Source organism: Eulemur rufifrons, chromosome 9 (genome assembly GCF_041146395.1).
Source record: "Eulemur rufifrons isolate Redbay chromosome 9, OSU_ERuf_1, whole genome shotgun sequence".
Taxonomy (NCBI): Eukaryota; Metazoa; Chordata; class Mammalia; order Primates; family Lemuridae; genus Eulemur; species Eulemur rufifrons.
The window spans coordinates 47,084,253-47,104,053 of record NC_090991.1 but is presented as its reverse complement, the minus strand read 5'-3'; the positions used below and the strand labels follow the sequence as shown (position 1 = coordinate 47,104,053).

At 38.1% G+C, this 19,801-nt stretch overlaps 1 protein-coding gene across 4 annotated transcripts in view; it reads right to left on the bottom strand.

The window, feature by feature from the left end:
• Positions 1 to 6,624: 6,624 nt before the first annotated feature.
• The window catches only part of MAP2K6 (mitogen-activated protein kinase kinase 6), a 121,661-nt gene continuing 108,484 nt past the window's right edge, over positions 6,625 to 19,801 (bottom strand). For 3 of the 4 annotated variants that reach the window (XM_069482814.1, XM_069482818.1, XM_069482819.1), the window contains 2 exons: positions 18,748 to 18,864; positions 6,625 to 8,052 (listed from right to left, as the gene is read on the bottom strand). In XM_069482814.1, coding sequence (XP_069338915.1) covers positions 18,787 to 18,864 — 78 coding nt within the window. In that variant the 3' untranslated portion in view covers positions 6,625 to 8,052; positions 18,748 to 18,786. Of the gene's footprint in view, positions 8,053 to 11,284; positions 11,880 to 18,747; positions 18,865 to 19,801 lie in introns of those variants that run through there. The other variant, XM_069482816.1, reaches the window with a different exon arrangement.

Sequence of the window (19,801 nt, the reverse complement as noted above, 5' to 3'; positions counted from 1 at the left end):
CTTTTTGACATTTGGTAAGGATTAAATGAAATAATAATCATTAATGTTGCTGTCATCTCAGATGTTTCCTTTTAAAGTGAAATGCTACATTTTCTTATTGACATTATTAATATAGCGAAATTACATACAATTGCCACATATTGAAAACTTACTACAGACAATACCATGCATGGCACTACATTAACTGAAATGCACATATATGGGAACCACGTTGAATGATTCTTATGATAACTAAGGACATTACATGTAAATGGAGGACTGCCTGTATATGCCAGTCACAGTGCTAGATTCTTTATTTCTTATCTTTACAATTCCCACTTCCCTCTCTCCTGTACAGTTCTTATTTTTTCTCCTATTTTAGGTAGAAAACTGAGGCTTAGACTGTTTTAAGAAATTTATTCTAGAGACCCCAAAAGCTAGCAGGCAGTAGAGCTGAGATTCAAACCCAGGTATGGGTAGCGCTTGCCACCAACATATGCTTAGTGCTTGCTCTGCAAATAAAGAAAGAATAGCGAAGTATATATGGTTTTAAAAGCCTCAAACTATTCCACATGGAATAGTTTCTCAAGTATTTGATAAGTTGCAAAGAAATTTTTATTTGGAAATATTTTTATATTTCAGTATTTAAAGGATGTTCCAGCAGTCTACAGTATTTTAATATCAGTGACCTAATCTGTTAAAAAAAAAATCATCAGGCCGGGCGTGGTGGCTCACGCCTGTAATCCTAGCACTCTGGGAGGCCGAGGTGGGCGGATCGTTTGAGCTCAGGAGTTCGAGACCAGCCTGAGCAAGAGCGAGACCCCATCTCTACTAAAAATAGAAAGAAATTATATGGACAGCTAAATATATATATAGAAAAAAAAAATTAGCCGGGCATGGTGGTGCATGCCTGTAGTCCCAGCTACTTGGGAGGCTGAGACAGGAGGATCACTTGAGCTCAGGAGTTTGAGGTTGCTGTGAGCTAGGCTGACGCCACGGCACTCACTCTAGCCTGGGTAACAGAGTGAGACTCTGTCCCAAAAAAAAAAAAAAAAAAAAATCATCAAGTGTTGAGTCTGCCCTTTTTTTCTGATGTATCATGTTTTAATCTTAATGAATACCCTGAAAATTCTTTTCAATACATCATATATTGGATTTGCTCTTTCAAAAGTGATGGTCACTCTTTTAATGTCATAAAACAGGGTTTGCAGAAGTAAAAAAAAAGGGGGAGGGCCTTATCACTTCTGTGAGTTGGTGAACAAAGTTGTTAGTCTAATATACAAACTGAAAAATATGAACATTTATTTAAGAGACTGAGATCTGGCTCAAATGTATAATCCTATATGTTCAGCCAACAAAAGCAAAGTATTATGGGCTAGATGATCTAAAACACCTGTGCATTTAAAATTGCTTGGTTATCTTTTCTTTATATACATTTTTATTTAATTACATTTGTTGAAAAAGGGGTTTGATCAGAGGATAATATTAATAAAAACTTACTGAGTGATAATGATGTGGCAGACACTAAGCTAAGTGCTTACAATTATGGGCAATATTTCATTTAATTCTCACAGGCACTCTCAAGTTGTTCTTATTATTATGATTTCCGTCGTAAGGAGGAGTAAACTAAGGCATAGAGGGTTTAAGACATGTGTTCAAGGTCACACAGCTAGTAGGTGGTGTAGCCAGAATTTTAAACAGTCTACCTGGTCTAGATTGGTCCCTTGTCCTTGTTTCAAGACCAATACAAGCTCTATTTCTTGCTCAGTTACTTTTCAACCACTCTCACTGCTTTAAAATAAATCCTCACCCATTTTATTAGCATTATCAAGTCATATTTCTACTCACATCATCCTGCAAACGTATGTCATGAATCATGGCTATTTCTGCACACAAGCAATTTTCACATAAGCGACATTAAATACTCACTGGCTCCTTTATTTCTTGAGAAATTACTTATATAAATGAAGAAAGTTCATGTTCTTTGTTACTGGCAAACAGACGTTGCCACTTGCCCTAGGCTTGTGGCTGGAACAGACCTAATCTATTCTTTATCAGATATAGTTTAGGGAATTGGAGACGCTGGCAAATTGGTATTTACGTTTATCTCCAGCAGTGACTCATTTGATTCCAGTGAACGAGTCCCAAAAGCCAACCAGCTCAAGGAAAGGATGACCCATCCAGGGATCACTATCTGACTAGTGAGACTAATTTAGTCACTTTATGGTGGAAGTTGTGAATTGTTCAGAAGTTTTCTAAAGCACACAATGTCACTGGCTTGACTTTCCTGGCTGCCAAATTGGAGGAGCCAAGAGAGATGGCATGCTCCCGATAAACAGTTCTGCAGCTGTTGAAAAGGTCAAGCGGTTTAGCAAGTTCTTGTCTAAGAACAACTCTTTGCCTCCCAGTCTGCAGGGTCATTCTGGACCATAGGAAAACTGCTCTGAGCTGAGCTGAGCTGATTACTCTTAGGCAAACAGCATTATATTCTCAGTCTGCCTCTCTTCTTGGGAGACAGAGAGCCACCACGTGCCAAGGAAGTTTCTGACTAGACTGTCAGTGGAAGGAAACCCAAAGACCAAAGGTGGGGCGCGTTAAGACTCAGACAATACCAGGAAGTCACTGGATGTGGGAAAAGTGGATGCAGCATTTGCTTAGGTCATCTTTAAGCTTCAAGGTCACTATCTCCTAGACCTCCTTCACCATAAAGCCTACACAATGAATGCTCTGCATCCCTAAAGCAGCATACTATGTGGTATCTATAAAATAATTCTATCTACACTGGTATAAATGTATTCAAAGATAAAGGTCATTTGTTTTTTTCCTTCCCAATACTTCTCAATAATCCTGCAATTAAAAACAAACAAACAAACAAACAAACAAAAAAGAGGCCAAGTGCAGTGTCTCACCCCTGTAGTTCTAGCTACTTGGGAGGCCAAGGATAGAGGATGGTTTGAGGCCAGGAGTTGGAGACCAGCCTAGGCAACATAGGAAGACCCTGTCTCTACAAAATAATAAGAATAATTAGCCAAGCAGAGTAGTGTGGGTCTGTAGTTTCAGCTACTTTGGAGGCCGAGGCAGGAGGATTGCTTGATCCCAGGAGTTGGAGGCTGCAGTGAGCCATGATTGCACCACTGCACTCCAGCTCAGGTGATGGAGCAAGACCTCATCTCAAACCAAAACAAAAAACAAAAAAACAAACAAACAAAAAACTAGCATAGTTGTGCCACCTCTGAACTAATGCCCATTGGGTGAGTGATGATTAAGGTATTTTGAGACTTACGTGTTCTCAAGTAGGTAGAGTGTGCACCAGACCAATTGAAGATTCTGTTCTTGCATGTTAATGGCATCATGTAATCATTATACCAATCATTATGCTAGTTTAAAAAGCAGCCCTTTGCTTCTTAGAGGCAGATTCCACCTTCCTGCTCCTATGCTCTGTACTCTTCCTTCAGATGCTCCTTCCTGATCATTTGTTCCTCTGTGGATATTCCTAAAAGTCATTCTTGATGCACCTTTTTACTCAATGACCATCAGGACATCATTGTTGGGCAAACTCCAGCACTGCAAATTCCCAATTCCAATTTCTTGCCAGATAAGTCTGGTCTCTTAGGTTAAAGCTGAGCCTGGAGAGGGGTGGGTATCACAAGACTGGAAAGAGAAAGCTGTGCTGAGACAAGCAAAACTATTGTGGATGTTCAGTCTCAAGGAAAATGGTTGAGGTCCTTCAACTCTTTAAAAATTCTCCAAAACAATCAGACTGGTGCATAAAGATGTAAGAATAAGGACATTTATCAAAGCAATCAACAGAAATAATCAAAACTTCCACCATAGAGGAGCAGTTAAAAATGTGTGTGTGTGTGTGTGTGTGTGTGTGTGTGTATAATTGGAATACTATGCAGCCATTAAAAATGATGCCATCTATATTAATTGACTTCATAAAATGACAATGATATAATTTGGAAAGCAAGGCAGATAACACAAGCATAATCCCAACAAAGTTTTGTATGCACACATGTGTACGTGTGTGTATTTTAGGGGAAAAAGTATGAAACAATGTATTTTTTTAAATGCATGAACAATTAACTCAGAAGCGTACATAATGTTTATTTTCCTGCATATATTCTCTTAAGTTTTCTCAGAATGTATTATTTTTAAAATACAAAACAGAGCTAATTCCATTTGAGGGGAACACCTACCCAGCAAGTATTCACGAACCATGATCATCTAGGGTGGGAAGGAAGTACAGATAGGAGTTTTGTGAGTCATTCATGTCAATGTTTAATTCTCTCCTGTGCCATTTAAATTCTAACTATGGCTTAAGACTTTCAGACAGAGATGGCAAGTTTACCATTCACAGGGTAACATTATTTTGATCAAAGTTCTTTCCTTGAAAAAACTGTGGATGAGAAATAAATGGAAACTAATGTCATCATTCATTTTAATATTTTTTCCAATGCCTCTTAACAGCCAATTTAGGAAAGAAAGAATAACATCAGTTTATAAAGTTTACTAGTATATTCTAACTATATTGGACTAACCAAGCATGGTAGGTAGTTTTCAAAGATGGCCTCACATGAAATCTATCTTCCAGTATTCACAGTGGAAATTACACTGTGTGATTAACTTGCATCGTCTGCATGGGCCTTTTGGATCACTAAATCTGGGGAAGATCAGCTGCTATGAATTCATGGAATTCCAACTTCTCTGTGAAAGCTAGGCTATGAGGAGGCCAATCTAGCCACATAGAGAGGCTAGATGGAGAGAAAGAGATGCCCAGATGTTCCAGCCACTAGGCATGTGAATGAAGAAGCTATCCACGACTCACACCCCAGCCACACCCTCTGACAGCAACTGCATGAGAAATGCCAAACAAAACCACTCAGCTGAGCCCAGTCAACCCACAGGACTGTCAGAAATAGTAATAAACTGTTGTTTTATTACTAAGCTACTAAGTTTGGGGGTTCGTTATATTTCAGTATATAAACACCAAGAACCAACCCCAAAGTGCTTTTGCTATTAACCCAATTACCTTTCTTCATTTTCCATTTTAATTCAGTTTCCTACAAAATCTTGAGTAAGCAGGGAGTCACTTTGATGTGGCAAATTACTATCATTACTATCAGTCAACATGAGGATGAAAAGAAAGATGGCATTATACCTATGAAAAGAAAAATACTTTAAAATATGATGACATTTTAAAGCATTAAAATAAGGGGTGGTTGTGGAGAAGTGGACGAAATAACACTTGCATGAGATGCCTGACAATCTTAAGTTTGTTTATGCTCTCCCTTCTCCACATATCTCCACCCTTGTAGAACTCAAAATTCCTTATGCCGAGGAAGGCCTATCAGTTAAGAAAGATAAAGGATTACAACAATCATAATACAGTTCAAGGGGAGATCTTCAAAGTCAGAATAGAGCCCATTGTTTTTGGAAAGCCATTTGGATAATGTATGCAGAAGTAGAGTGAGCCCTCTGCTTTGGATTCTAATCCTTGAAATTATATACATCTGAGGTGAAACACCAGGGGCTATTACAAGAGTCTACTCCTGATTCAGTAGCATCAACTTCTTTAAGTAAAAAGCAAAATAGATGAATGTGTGCCTCCTGGTATAATTGGTGATCCACTCAAAGTGCTGTTAATATTAAGGTCTAACAGTTCTTCTCTAAACTCGGTTTTTTGTTTGTTGGTTTGGTTTTTTGACAGGGTCTTGCTCTGTTGCCCGGGCTAGAGTGCCGTGGGATCAGCCTAGCTCACAGCAACCTCAAACTCCTGGGCTCAAGCAATCCTCCCACCTCAGCCTCCCGAGTAGCTGGGACTACAGGCATGCGCCACCACGCCTGGCTAATTTTTTCTATTTTTAGTTGTCTAGCTAATTTCTTTTCATTTTTAGTAGAGACAGGGTCTTGCTCTTGCTCAGGCTGGTCTCGAAGTCCTGACTTCAAGCTATCCTCCTGCCTGGCCTCCCAGAGTGCTAGGATTACAGGCGTGAGCCACCACACCCGGCCATAAACTGGTTTATTGTGGATATAAGTCAGACAGGTCTAGTCACCCAGTTTAGAGGAGAAACCAGAGAACTTTGCAGACTCAACCATATTTACTTGTACTAACATTCTTTCTTTCCCAAACATCTGGATCAAGGTACTTCCTGACTGTGTAAAGCAAATTTCCTAATATTACACCTATAAGACCAGGAAAAACTTAATGACTGTTGGCCACATAGTTCAGTGTCAGGAACATATGGAAGCCAAAAAAGAACTGGTTTCAATCTTTTCATTTAGGATTTGGTGGACTCATCCTCACCAAAAGCCATCTGATGTTAATAATAACATCTTGGCCTTCACTTCTAACCTATAAGAATATTGAGTCTGAAGTACACTACAGATGAAATGATTTTCTAATAAATGAGTCTTCAGAACTGCAATACTGTCATGTCGTTCTGTTCTGTTCTGTTTTGGAAGTGGGGTAGTAGAGACAGAAGAATGGAGGAAGAAAAAAAAAAAAAGAGCAAATAGTCCAGGCAAAGCTTTTACCCGGCAGCCCTTTTACACAGCATTCCTGGAACACAGGATTTCCATGAGCAACTCAATTAATACATAGACTTGCAACACTGTTTAAAATGTCTTTTATTGGTTGTACATTTTCGTATGAGATTGACACACCATTTCTTTCAAGAGCAACTTGCTCCTGAATACTTGTTACTTGTCCTAGCTATGAAAGTCATAGCAAGCACTTTGACAAAAAGAGGTGGTTGGGCTTTTTTTTTTTTTTTTTTTTTTCGCCATCATCGCTGTCTTCTCTCTCTTCAAATTGTTGTTTGAGTCCATTCATAGATTGACACAACATTGAACACAACTCGCATGGTGTGAAGTTCTACATACACACGCACAAACATCTGGAGACCAATTACAGTGTCTGCAGCTTGTTCGTTTCTGTTCAGCAGCAGTATGAAACCGAAGAATATCCTGAGATAGGAAATCAACGTGAGAGCTCCTCATCAACAGAGGAGTTCAAGTTTAATTTACTCTCCCAACGTCATTTTCTTTTTGACACAGTGAGAGGGGAGCCCAGGCGGTAGCCATATGAACCATGTAACAATCACTTGGTTTAACATCTCAGCCATTTCCTTGGTCAAAAACACAAATTCGAAGAAATATTTCATAACACATCAGAAAACCACTCTTCCTTTAATATGCTCTTGGATCAGAAAAGAGAAGGGAAATGATAAAGGTATGTTTTTTTTACGAGATGCTTGATAGGAAGTTTTACTGTAGAATGACCTATACACTTATAAAGCAAAATTACCCTCACCTTTGGCAATTATTATAATTCCTTCTTTAATGACTGATAGAAGCCAATCATCCAGGCTATTAAGTATGCCCCACGATGGTATCTTCTTGAAAAGATGAATTTCTCAAGACTAGGGACCCAGGACAATTGGCTTCTCCAAATGTTAAAAACAAACACGACTTCTTTAAAGCCACATTATCCCTTGATTCAGTATAACTCTGGGAACTCCATTAAAACTCAACCTACATCAACACCAATGCTTGCATCTACCCGCCAATTCCTGCATATTGGCTATCTCCTTGGTTTCAGGATTTTGAGATAACATCACCAATTATGGTAAGCAATAGTTCAAAAGAAAAAACATAAAACACATAACCTGGATAACAGAAAAGCTAGACTAAAATGAAAATGTTTGGGGCCACCAAAGCCAATAGGCAGGCATAACAAAGGCATGCTGTCCCACAGAATAGGTATTTTAAAATATAATCCTAGGGCTTTATTGCAGTTATCACTTAATACTCATGTATTTCCATATAGAAAAACACAGATTTAAGTCATGTACCCCTCACTCCTTCTTTTCTTCTGCAGCTCACAAGCAAAGAGTTCCCAGGGCCAGAATTTAAAGTTAACATTCACCTGAAAGGCATGGAAACATTCATCCACATGCTTTAGCAGTCTTTACTTTATCAACTTCTAAGTTCAGCTTACCTCATTCACAAAGAAAATACATGGCAATCCACAAAGAGGAGATCATTCCAACCAGGAAAGCTAGCAGCACGCTGCACGTGGAAGGAAAGATGAGGGAGTTGATGAGGGAATCCACCCAACAGTATTTATTCTTCTATTTCAAACTCTCCAGACACATTAAATTTAAGTGCTGGAAACGGGTTTTGAGAAATGGGGTGTGCAACCTCTCTGATCTGCTTTCAGAATATTTCAGGTACCAAGAAGAGGTAGCAGGCTCCTAACGAGCTTAAGGAATTACTTCATTCTAGCATCAGGGCATGTTTCCACTTGCCCAAGGGATCTCTTTACAATGAACATGGTTTAAAAATAAATTTGGGTGCAACATAGGAAAACAATCAATCATATATACAAATAAAGTGTGTCTATCACAAAATTTACAGAATGTAAGAAAAAATATTCTTGCTTCTTTTCTTACAAAGACTGGATTAATAAATGAAAGCAGCATTTTCAGCTATGAAACTGAAGCACAGAGAAAGCTGAGAAAATTCACCTCTTTTATTAAAATTCTTGTAAAGTTCCATCCCATATGGAAGTTCCATCTAGTGTCTCATTGAGATTTTCACAAAATATATAGAAAACTGCTCATGTATTTAAATAATTGGAAACTACACCCCTAACACCTCTTTCAGTTTGAAATAACCCAATTTGATGATTCCTCGTGGTAGGAAATATGTTCTAATTGTGTAAGTTAATTACACAAAGAAAATATTTTTCCTCTAAAAATACCTATTATTCTATTAAAACATCATTTCAGTTCAAATAAAAAATCACTTCACTCAGATAATAAACTTGAGACTAAAGAATAAATCAAACATAGAGGTAATATGAGAGAGAAACTGTCTGAATTTTCTTAATCAAACCTCCTTAAGTGGCTTTTATGCAGAGATTGGCTGAGAACACTACAGATTGTTGCCCAATGTAAATTTGTGGCCCATGTAGTGTTCTAAGATGGTTAATGTGAAACTCCAGCTGTTAAATTTGCTTTAGAGGCAAACATGACATTGTCAGAATTCACCACAGACTTTTTATGTGTGTGTAGAAGGCACCTGATATGATTCAATTGGTGTCTAAGCATTCCCTTGTGTTCAGTTCATGAGAGACACACCTTTGTGGCTCTCAGCTTCTAATGGCTGTACCAGGTTCCCATTACCCTTCTCCACCTACAACGCCTTTGTAAAACCCAGCAATGGGTAGTTCTGCTAGCTTGAGTCTCAGATAGTACCCTTGTCTGAGTCAAAATTGCCCCAAGAGCTTTACTTTTTTCTTATAGATCAATGAACAAAAATTATGACTCCTGCCTCTGCAAGTCTAAAAATCTAAAAATTCCACTGCCCATCAAGAGCCTAATCACTCCACTCCTTGTAAACTGAGAGGGTGAGTGCAGATCACATCATTCTCAACCACTTTCGAAAAATAACCCATATAAGGATTCATATCACATGGCCATCACATACTGATTTCATGCATTTTCTTTCAAATGACTCATGCTTAAAAATTAAAATAAATTACTCTTTCTTCTTGCCACTCGTCTCCCTAGCCCTGTTAGGATACTCAGTAAAGCAATGGTTAGCTACAAAGTTTCCAACATTTGGGGTCTGTTTAAAGTCCTAAAGTGGTCATTTCATCCAAAGTTCCCAAGCCTTTAACAGCCACAGAGACTTCCAGTTAAAAGGAACAATATTGGTAGCCAAGTATTCTGACTGGAAGTTGATGGAGGTTTGGTTGGGCAAGGCTGATCTTTATCACACTCTCTTCCCCTTCTGTTCATGCTGAGACCCACAAGAGCACCACTGAATATGGTCTGGAAACCACAGCTATACCTCACTCTTACCTCCCCGAGTATTGACATACAATAGGACAGATAACTTGAGATTAAAAAAGTAAAATAAAATAACCACTCCTTCCCCCACAATTCACTGCTTCTGAAAATTCAAACTAGCTTTGAGTGTTATATTTTAAAATTATAAATTCTAGCTCTTCGGATGAAGACCTGTAGTGTATTTTCTAGAACATTCACAGTTCTCTGCATTGTGGAGGAAAAAAAAAATCCGCTTATCAGATAACCTTCTTTGGCATTTATCTTTCTTAAAAACATCTGCCACAAAAAACTAAAAGAGTTTCAGTTTTGTGTTTGTATTTCTTTACCCAGAAGGTAGCTGATGGATGAGTTGTATATCCTCCAAATGCTTTTAGCATTTTTTTTTCCTCAACCATCTTATCTCCCCTCTAATCATTTACTTTTGTTCTGGGTGCCATCAGCTTAAAATGGTGACTCTTTAGAATCAATAACACTAGGGACATAAAAGAAAATCTTCTGATACCCAAATTCATGTTACTCTCTGGATCTTCCTATATCTCAGTATTTTAAAGGAAAAATAATAAAGGATTTTGTTTTTGGGTGGGTTTTCCCATAGGAGACCATCTCTATAACATAGTAACACTGCAAATAAGTTAAAGAATATACTTGCCTGCCAGCTTCCTTTATCAGCTTGCTCTTCCCAGGGGTTACCTAATTTAGCACCACGCTTTGCATTTATCTTTTATCCCAGCTCCCAAACATGATTTCACATCATCATTCAGACTTAAACTCCAAAGTCCGGTGACAATCCCCTAAGACAGTGGCCTGACTTACTTTATTGAAATATCATTCAGACTCCAATACAAATGTTGGTAGGGACCAAATGATGCTAATTACTCATTTCTGACCACAACAGAGTATTACTTAAGGAAATCAGATACCCAACCTGGTTGCTCTTCCTTCAAGGCCAAATGGAAGTTCTTCTTATAAGGTTTCATATTTTGAAGGAGGGTTTTGCTAAAAGTTCTCTTTGATAGCCCTTACATTTTCAAGAACTGGAAACAGTAGAGTTCAATTAGGCAGACTGATACAAAATTGTTGATTTTGATTTTTGGTATATGAAAATGGCTGGATCAGTTCCTTTCCACAAAAGCGTTAGGTCAGCCCAGGTCATTTGTGACCAACAGAGGAATAATAACAAGCAAATGCAACAAGGGAAAACAGAAAAGACTTTTGGTGGTCTGATCTAAGCCACAAACTCTAGAGATTACTTAGAAAGTTTCTGTTTCCCACATTAAGACACAAGGAAGTGCCTAAACTTGCCCATGCTTTCCCGAAACTCAATCTCTAAGCCATAAAAGTATTTGCCTCATTCCTTGAAAAAGACCCTGAATCTCAGAAATGCAAAAGTGTAAACTGGGGAAAACCATGGAGCATGCCAAGATTAACTACCCACCAAAAAACAAACAAACAAACAAACAAACAAAAAACCTGTTCATACTGACAACTCTTTAAGAAAGAAATGTAACACAAATCTTCCAAAATCTAACTGTAAACTCCCAAGAATAAAAGGCTCAATGTCCAAGTTCAAATGACAATACAAGTGATGTCAAGATGTCACCATACTGAAAGTCCCAAGGAATCAGGCTGGATATTTTTAAATTCTATTAACACATGTTTGTGTTATCAGATAATATTGGTTTCTTAAAAACAAAAATTCCCTACTATAAAGTTCTTTGTTTTGTGTTTCTACTTAGGCTAGAGTCCTCATCGCCTAAGACAAGAAAGAGTCTTTCAGAGGAATTTTGCTTAAAACAAGAGTTTGGGTCAGGAATTGGAAAGATTAACTCCAACTAAAATCTTGATTTCAAACTATTCCATTAGAAAACTTGCAAATGGTATCTGCATAGCTGTAAACAGTGACTCTCTAAGACTCAGAAAAATAATACATCTTCTTTGTAGTCACCAGGAGCAGGTGGTGCATGATGTATTTGGTGGCAATGTGCTTCCCCTGGAAGGATAATTTCATTTTGAAGGCTCTGGAATTCAGGTTTTGTTTCCCTAGGTGAAGAGAAAACATTCTTTTAGGTAAATTGCCAGATCACATACTTAAGTATGCCCTCTTAAGGAGTTTCCAAGTATCATTCTGAGTGTAATTTATGTTTGCCTGATGATGCAGCAGGAAAAATAATGTTTCTGAATAATAAAGAGACTACAGCTTTCACTAAAATGTGTTCTACTCTTCTACAAGGAAAAGGAGAAAGCTTAGATCACTGGCAGTCATTTGTACGGCATTCTGTCCGGCTAAGAGGGTGCAAGTATTAACACTAACAGAAGGGGAGGCAAATTACACAGCTGTTCTAATTCCATAGGGAAGACAGGGCTTCTACTAGAGGCCATGGGGCCCAGAAATCCACCCAGGGCTAGCAAACCAAAAAAAATCACAATGGAAAGGGGACATTTTACATTTGAAATTGAAATTTACTAATGATTTAAAAAGAGGAGTACCCCCCCCAAGTCCAGGGACAGTACACAAGGTGGGTAGACCTGAGTCTTCTGTCACAGTGAGAACCTGGAGCTCTAAGACCACCTGAGAACAAGCATTTTGACCCCCAAACACTCTTTCTTACTTTCTTAAAAGATAGACCAAATAGTTGAGGTGGATGAATTGGATGATGTTAAGAATTTCATCTGCCTTCTACCTTTGAGGTAAAGTAAAGTTTGGCCTCCGGAAGTCCCCAATCCTAGGCTGGTTAAGGGAATAAGGAAACAAATTGACTAGTGTCTGGGTTCATGATTCTCATCGTATGCAAATCACACCAGAGAGGAAGAAAATGAAAAGAAGCTAAGAGCCAAGAATATATTAATAGTTAACATGTAAGAGAAGCACACCTTTGATTTCCAAATTGCAGTAAGTTATATTGTTGATTGCATAGAAATGGAAAAAGTAGGTACTCAGTTTAATCTGAAGAAAATTGTTCCATCGGCTTCTGGAATAATTAACACTTACCTGAGGAAATTAACAGGCAACTTTTATGGGACTAAACAGTCCCTATCCTTTCTGAACTCATTTTCCTATGTCCATTTTCCTAATCTGCCTCAACAGCAGCTGAGCTAAATACTGACTAAATGGAAGAACTCCGTACATATAGTTAATCAAATTGCAGTTTTATATTTGATGGGCTAAGACAGGTGTTGGCAAACCATGGCCTGTGGGCCAAATACAGCCCACTGCTTGGTTTTGTAAATAAAATTTTATTGGAACACAACTACCATGGTCATTCATTTATGTATTATTGTTTGTGGATGCTTTCACGTTACAACAGAAGAGTTGAGTAGTTGCGACAAAGACCGTATCAAACACAAAGCCAAAAATATTTACTATCTGGCCCTTTACAGAAAAAGTTTGCCAACCTTGGTCTCGGATGTCACAGTCCATATTTTACAGAACAGAGTTACTGATCTTATGGGGTTTATAAGCTGCAATCGCCTCCTCCCAACAAAAAAATGTTTGCAAAAGTATGTGTTTCATGTACTATGTACATTTTCCTAGGGAAAAGGTCCCAGCTTTCAACAGATTCCCAAAGGAAGCCAGAGTACCCCAATTAAAGCCAGAGAAAACCAAAGAGTATCTTTAGCTGTTGGCACATTTAGCAGTGCTAAAACACACACATATCCCTAGACAAGAGAAACCCAGAGCTTCAACAATTAAATACCTTTTTTCTATTCTATCAGATTTGGTAGCTTCCTCTTCCTAGATTTTACTCAGGCATTTTTCCATCTGATTATGTAAATTTTCAGGGGCCTAATTGAAAACTGCCCCTTCCACTTGAAAAGTAAAAAAAAAAAAGTCCCGTGAAGGTGACATTTATTTGAATATCTTTTCATTTGCTAATTCAATGAAAGTGGAAGATCCCTTTGAACCAGCAAACTCCCCTTCAAGCCATAGATAGATGTTAAGGAGGCAAAATCCGGCCGGGCGTGGTGGCTCACGCCTGTAATCCTAGCACTCTGGGAGGCCGAGGTGGGCGGATCGTTTGAGCTCAGGAGTTCGAGACCAGCCTGAGCAAGAGCGAGACCCCACCTCTACTAAAAAAAAAAATAGAAAGGAATTATATGGACAGCTAAAAATATATATAGAAAAAAATTAGCCGGGCATGGTGGCGCATGCCTGTAGTCCCAGCTACTTGGGAGGCTGAGACAGGAGGATCACTTGAGCTCAGGAGTTTGAGGTTGCTGTGAGCTAGGCTGACGCCACGGCACTCACTCTAGCCTGGGCAACAGAGTGAGACTCTGTCTCAAAAAAAAAAAAAAAAAGGAGGCAAAATCCCAGCACAATAGACACTTAATTCATTTAACCAGATCTGACTGTAGCTCTATGGAATTTTATGAATATACAAATCTTACCTTCAAGGTCGAGGGAGTTACATAGCCAAAACAGCATTTGGGTGAGAAATTAAGAACTAGGTATCTGCTGTACTTTCAGGCCAAAGATAAAGTGTTTTGTCAGACACTTTTGGAAGAAACAGAGTGGTTTTTCTGAGCATAGCTAATGAAGCCTGTTGGTCAACAAAGATATTTTAGTTTTAAACTATGAAACATTAGCCTCCTCTGCCTCCTTTGAGATTATAATTCCAAAGACACTAAAGCAAGTTCATGTGGAGAAATCAGGAACCCTGTTAGTCTTAGTACCGGCCTCTTCTAACGCTGGGGCTTAGGAGTGAGTATTGCATTTTCTAGACTAGGACACTGTTGGCATTGCAGGATTGATGAATAGCAAAGAAGGGTAGGATTGCAATTAAAAAGTGAAGTAGCCATGGGCAAGCAAAAACAATAATAATAATAACAAAACAAAGAATGAAATGATATGGAGGGTTGAGTTACCAAGAATTGCATTTTAAGGGTCACCAACCGTAGACAGTGCAAACATTAGCATAACGTAAGTCTATGGTTCCTAAACTGTGTACTGAGATACCCTGAGGCCCTGCAGCAAACTCACAGGCATGGTAAGATGTTGTAAATTTTTAAAGGAAACACAGCAACATCTGTAGGACATCATGCAAACTGCTACTATTAAGCAGTTTGGACCTAGTTACTTAATAGATTGATCTATTAAGTAATTATTTTGGCCTAGGGCACCATAAAAGAAATTACTAAGACAATTAATGGCATCACAAACAGAAAAAGTTTGGGAATCACTGGCATATACAATTTTTTGTTAGGCTTGAGGGCTATAAAGGACCATAAAATACAAACAATTTAGAGCTATACCCACACATACTCATTTCCATTTCAGATGGCTTAACTAAGACAGAAGTGGGAGCTGCTTATTTAACCAATTTGTTCTGACTGTATCAGTGCGACCAAACCAGTCTTTAGAACAATGGATTATGTCTCCATATCAGGGCCTTCAATCATGGCTAATAGGTGAGTGTCATGTGTGAAATCGGTGACTACTTAATATTTTAACAACAAATATATATACATTTATGTGAGTTCTTTCTCTTTCAAAGTAGCCATTTTAGGAGACTCTACTTATTCCAGGAAAAATGACTTTACTTAAAAATAATCATACATTTTCCACTTTTTTTTGGGGGGGTGGGTCTTCATTTAAAATTATCTTCAGAGCCCATGACATGGTGTTCAACAAAGATTCAGTGATGGTAATTCTTCAGCAATAAGGGCAGATTTAACTTCTAGAAATTGTCAAACATAACTTGATGCGAAATCTGATAAACAAGGCAAGTGAACCAAAGAAGAAAATACCTAGTAAGGATTTTTATAAAAAAAAAAAAACAACCCAAAACAAACAACAACAACAAACCTAAGAATTCTAAAATGATGACTATACATATAGGGAAGGGAATGGATTCTGAACCCTTTTCTGAAAGAGAAGTGGCAAAAATATTTTAGTAACATTATTTATATAAATATATAGTATCTCAAGGTGGCTACTCTAAAGGGCAATAGTCATTGATATGTACACACATACGGTAATTGTCTTAAAAATTATTCACATGACTTTTTTGGCACACCTCTTAAATCAATAATATGTAGAGAGAAATGGATATTTTTTATAAATATTTTTAAAATTATACTATGGATAATTATGTGACACCAAATCAAATACATTTGGAAAAATGAGCATGATCTCTTTTGTAGACCTCTACTGATTTTATAATACATTGGTAGACATACACAGGGCTGATATGCAGATGGTCCAAATTGGTTTAACATTAAAGATTTTGAGTATCATCCCCGAATACAGATATCTTTTTCTTTATATATACATATCTGACTGTATATACAGGAGATACCCACCTTACAAATAGTTTATGCACCTTGATATTTTTTTTAAAGTTAGTTGTTTGGAACTTATAACACAGCTCTCCAAAAATAAAACCACGTTCTAAAATTTAGACTTGTAAGGCTGTCAAGCCAGTCTTTCTACTGTAGCACATAAAAGATATAATCACCACACAGAATATTGCTTCTATGGGGAACAGGTATTCTAAACCGCACATCAGTATGCCAGGAACATGCCTTCCCTGATAGTGACAAAGATATCCCCATTGATGAGGACAGGGAAAGAAATGGGCGCTCTGGACAGTCACTTGTTACCCTGCAAATGTTCAAGAGAAAGTAATTTTAAGTCAATTCCCTCTTTAGAAGGTAGTAGACCAGTGTTTTCAACCCTGCTGCAAATCAGAATCATATGAGGGCTTGTAAAAAAAAATACCAATTCCCAGGCCTGCCAATTAAATCCCAATCTCTGGGGGCTGGGACATTGGCAATGACAGTGTTCACAGCTCCCAGATGATTTCAATGTGCCCCAGGGCTGAGAACCATAGTCTAACTCTTCCTCTACCTACTATGATTGTTTTGCAAGTTTAGGCCTTAGGTTCACAGACTGGAGAAATGCACACTTGATTAAGAATGTTTCAAAGTAGAAAAGCAGGTAAGAGTATTCTGACCCAGACCAGAAAGATGCTTTATATATTTTACCAAAAGTTATAATGGAGTGACCCTGGATTATTTTTTTCCTACTACTTTCTGTTTTCATAAGATGTGAATAAAGCAAGGCATACATTTGTGATTTCTCTCTTGTTCTCAAAAAGAATTTCCAGATTTAGGAAGGTAGGTGGGAATGACCACAACCACTAGGATGATGCTCCTTTTCTGGCTAGACAAAAATGAGGACAGAAGCAGCTTCAAAGTCGAGGAAGCTGATGTTTAACAAAATAGGTATCTCTTGGAACTGAATACGAAGAGGTGTATGGCAGTGTCATACTCACTTTGGGCACCTGACACAAGCAAGAGGTCAAGAACAAGGGGGGGAAAGTGCAAACAGAGAAAAATACATGACTGCACTGCAGAATCTAAAAGGGGGAGGAAGAGAGGATTTAAGGAGCAATCCTCTCCATATCCACGAATTTGAGGCAAGGAAAGCAATAAAGTGTGTCCTTTCTTTCTTCTTTTTTTAAGCAAAAGCCTCTGTTCTTACATTCCAAGAGTAGTCTTGTCCAAAAGCAATGGTTCCTGGTTTGGACACAATGTCCAAAAGCAACAGTTTCTGGTTATTTATTACAGGTCTATATTTTCCCTGTCAATCACTTCACTGCTTGATCCTAGAGAAACCTAGAGCTCTAAACCAGAGAACCTGTGGGTATATTTAGCCACGAGAAAAAACTTTCATTGCTCAGTAAACCTTCTATGAGTTCACGATGGACCTCATTTCCTTTAGGGGAGCCAGCTACTGCATGCTGCTGAAGAAAGATGTGACCTCAACTCAAACTAGTGAAATTTGGTAGTCTATTCCTAGGAATTAATTCAACCCTCCTCATCTTACCGAAAAACAACTCACTGCCTGTAATTTTCTTCTATTGGAGTTCTTCTATGAACAGTAAGCCTTCTTCATTGAACAAGAAAACAAACAAAGCAAAAGAGTACATTAACTGCAAAAGCAATCCTTGGAGCTTATACGTGCATTGCAGGAGGGATGAAAGCAGAAGGCACCGATTCTCTCTGTGGTTTAACGTATTTCCCTCAAAACTGACAAATGTCCTCCTCACAAAATACGAATGTTCATAGAAGCCACTTTGCATGACTTGTGAATTACCAAATACACATACACACAGGTAGATAGATAGGTAGATATAAAATCACATCACAAATCACTTTCCACTAATACTATATCACAAATGTCAAGTGAACCAAATTCTTTACTCTTTGAGCTGTGATAAAAGTGATTTTTAAGTTTTCCTAAGTTTGGGAAAGTGTATGACCAGGATACCTTGCCACTCCACCGAAAATGTATGGTGATTACCCAGGATTGAGCAGAAGTTTGGGAACGTGGCAGCAGCCACAATAGCTGGAACAAATATTTCACAAGAAGAGCTCCTTTATGATATTTTTATAATATTCTTAAAGATGCATATTAAATAATTTCTTCTGGACCACAGACATGATTGAACTTAAAAAATACAAGCCCTATAAATATTGCCAACCCAACCTTATCTTTTGTATCTCGCTTCTTGCATAAAATGGAATCTTTTCAACCAAGCACTCAAAACATAAATATTAAAATAATAAATGGGACACACTAAAAATCTACTTATAATTTCATCACTACTGTAGCACCTTTTTGCCAGGGCCAATGCATTCATTTCATAAAGAACAAGAGAAGTCTGAGAAGCTTATGGACTCATATGACACATCATTAAATATTTAATCACCTTTTAAGTCCTAAGCCTTTATCATATTTCATCCATCTAGACAGTTCATTCTATACTCTAGATTCCAAAGCCCTCTTTGGAGGGGGAAAAAATAGAAAATGGAGAGAGAAAACCCTCTGAGAGGCAGGGTTAAATTATCTTAAAGATGACTTTCTATTGGCGCTGTAGTGAACTTGCTTCACCCCGAAACCCACCAATCCACAGTAGGGTCAACCGATTAAGTCCATTGCTTTTTAGTCTCCAAGAATCAGTTTTACAAAAGATGCCACGTCTGTTGCTTTGGATTCATGTAGGGTGAAAAATGGATGTTGCTGAGAAAGAAAAGAAAAATACATGGTATTAATATTTGTCACTGACAAACAATATAAGAGATTAGCAAATTAACAGATTTGTTTGGTAAACAGTTTAAGTATCCCTCTCAGGGCTAAGCTGGACTCTTCCCTTCCCTTCCAAAATCAAGCACACGTCTAGTGATGCAAACATTTAAAGATATTTCTTAGTTGCCACTCCTTCCATTTTGATATCTCTAGGTTTCCACTACCGTCTATGGCTTTAAAAAAATTTGATTGATAAATAACTTTGGTCCTCCAAAGTCATTGCAGACTGAGACAATAGTAAAACAATTAGAAATTTCATAGATTTATGCACTTTCATTTCTCAGGAAATGGATGGTAGAATGAGAAACCAATTCTGTCGAACTGTAAATGTTCGAGGAAGGCAGTCCTTGCCTTTGATGTCGGAGAACTGGTTTAGACTGAAACAGTTAAAGCCATTTTCCAAGCCATGAGTTATACTTATGTCTCTCTTGATGAAGAGTTAATCCATCTGGAAAATAATGTAGACTGCCAAACTCTAGGTATGTGCAGAGAAATTGAACTCGGAGATTAAAGATTGAAAAGGAAACATTAGTCTCTATTCACACAGCTCAGATCAACTTTAAAAACACATCAAGTCTTGCACTTAGCTGGGTGAACAGGCACAGTATGATTCAAGAGGCCACATGTTTCAAAACAATTCTAGGGACACGAAGCCATTTTTCTCTATACCAGCACAATTCTCCCCGAATGGCTCAATTTTGTCACAAACAGTGCCCAGCTGTCACAGTGGAACCTGCCATCTCTAATTAGAAGGAGATACATCAGGTCATGGATCCACAGTTCTCACAGTGGAAAGAGAAACAACCAAACCAACCAAAAAGGACGATGCCTCAGGTAGCACCTAACGCCAAGTTCCTCCTCACCTGCCACG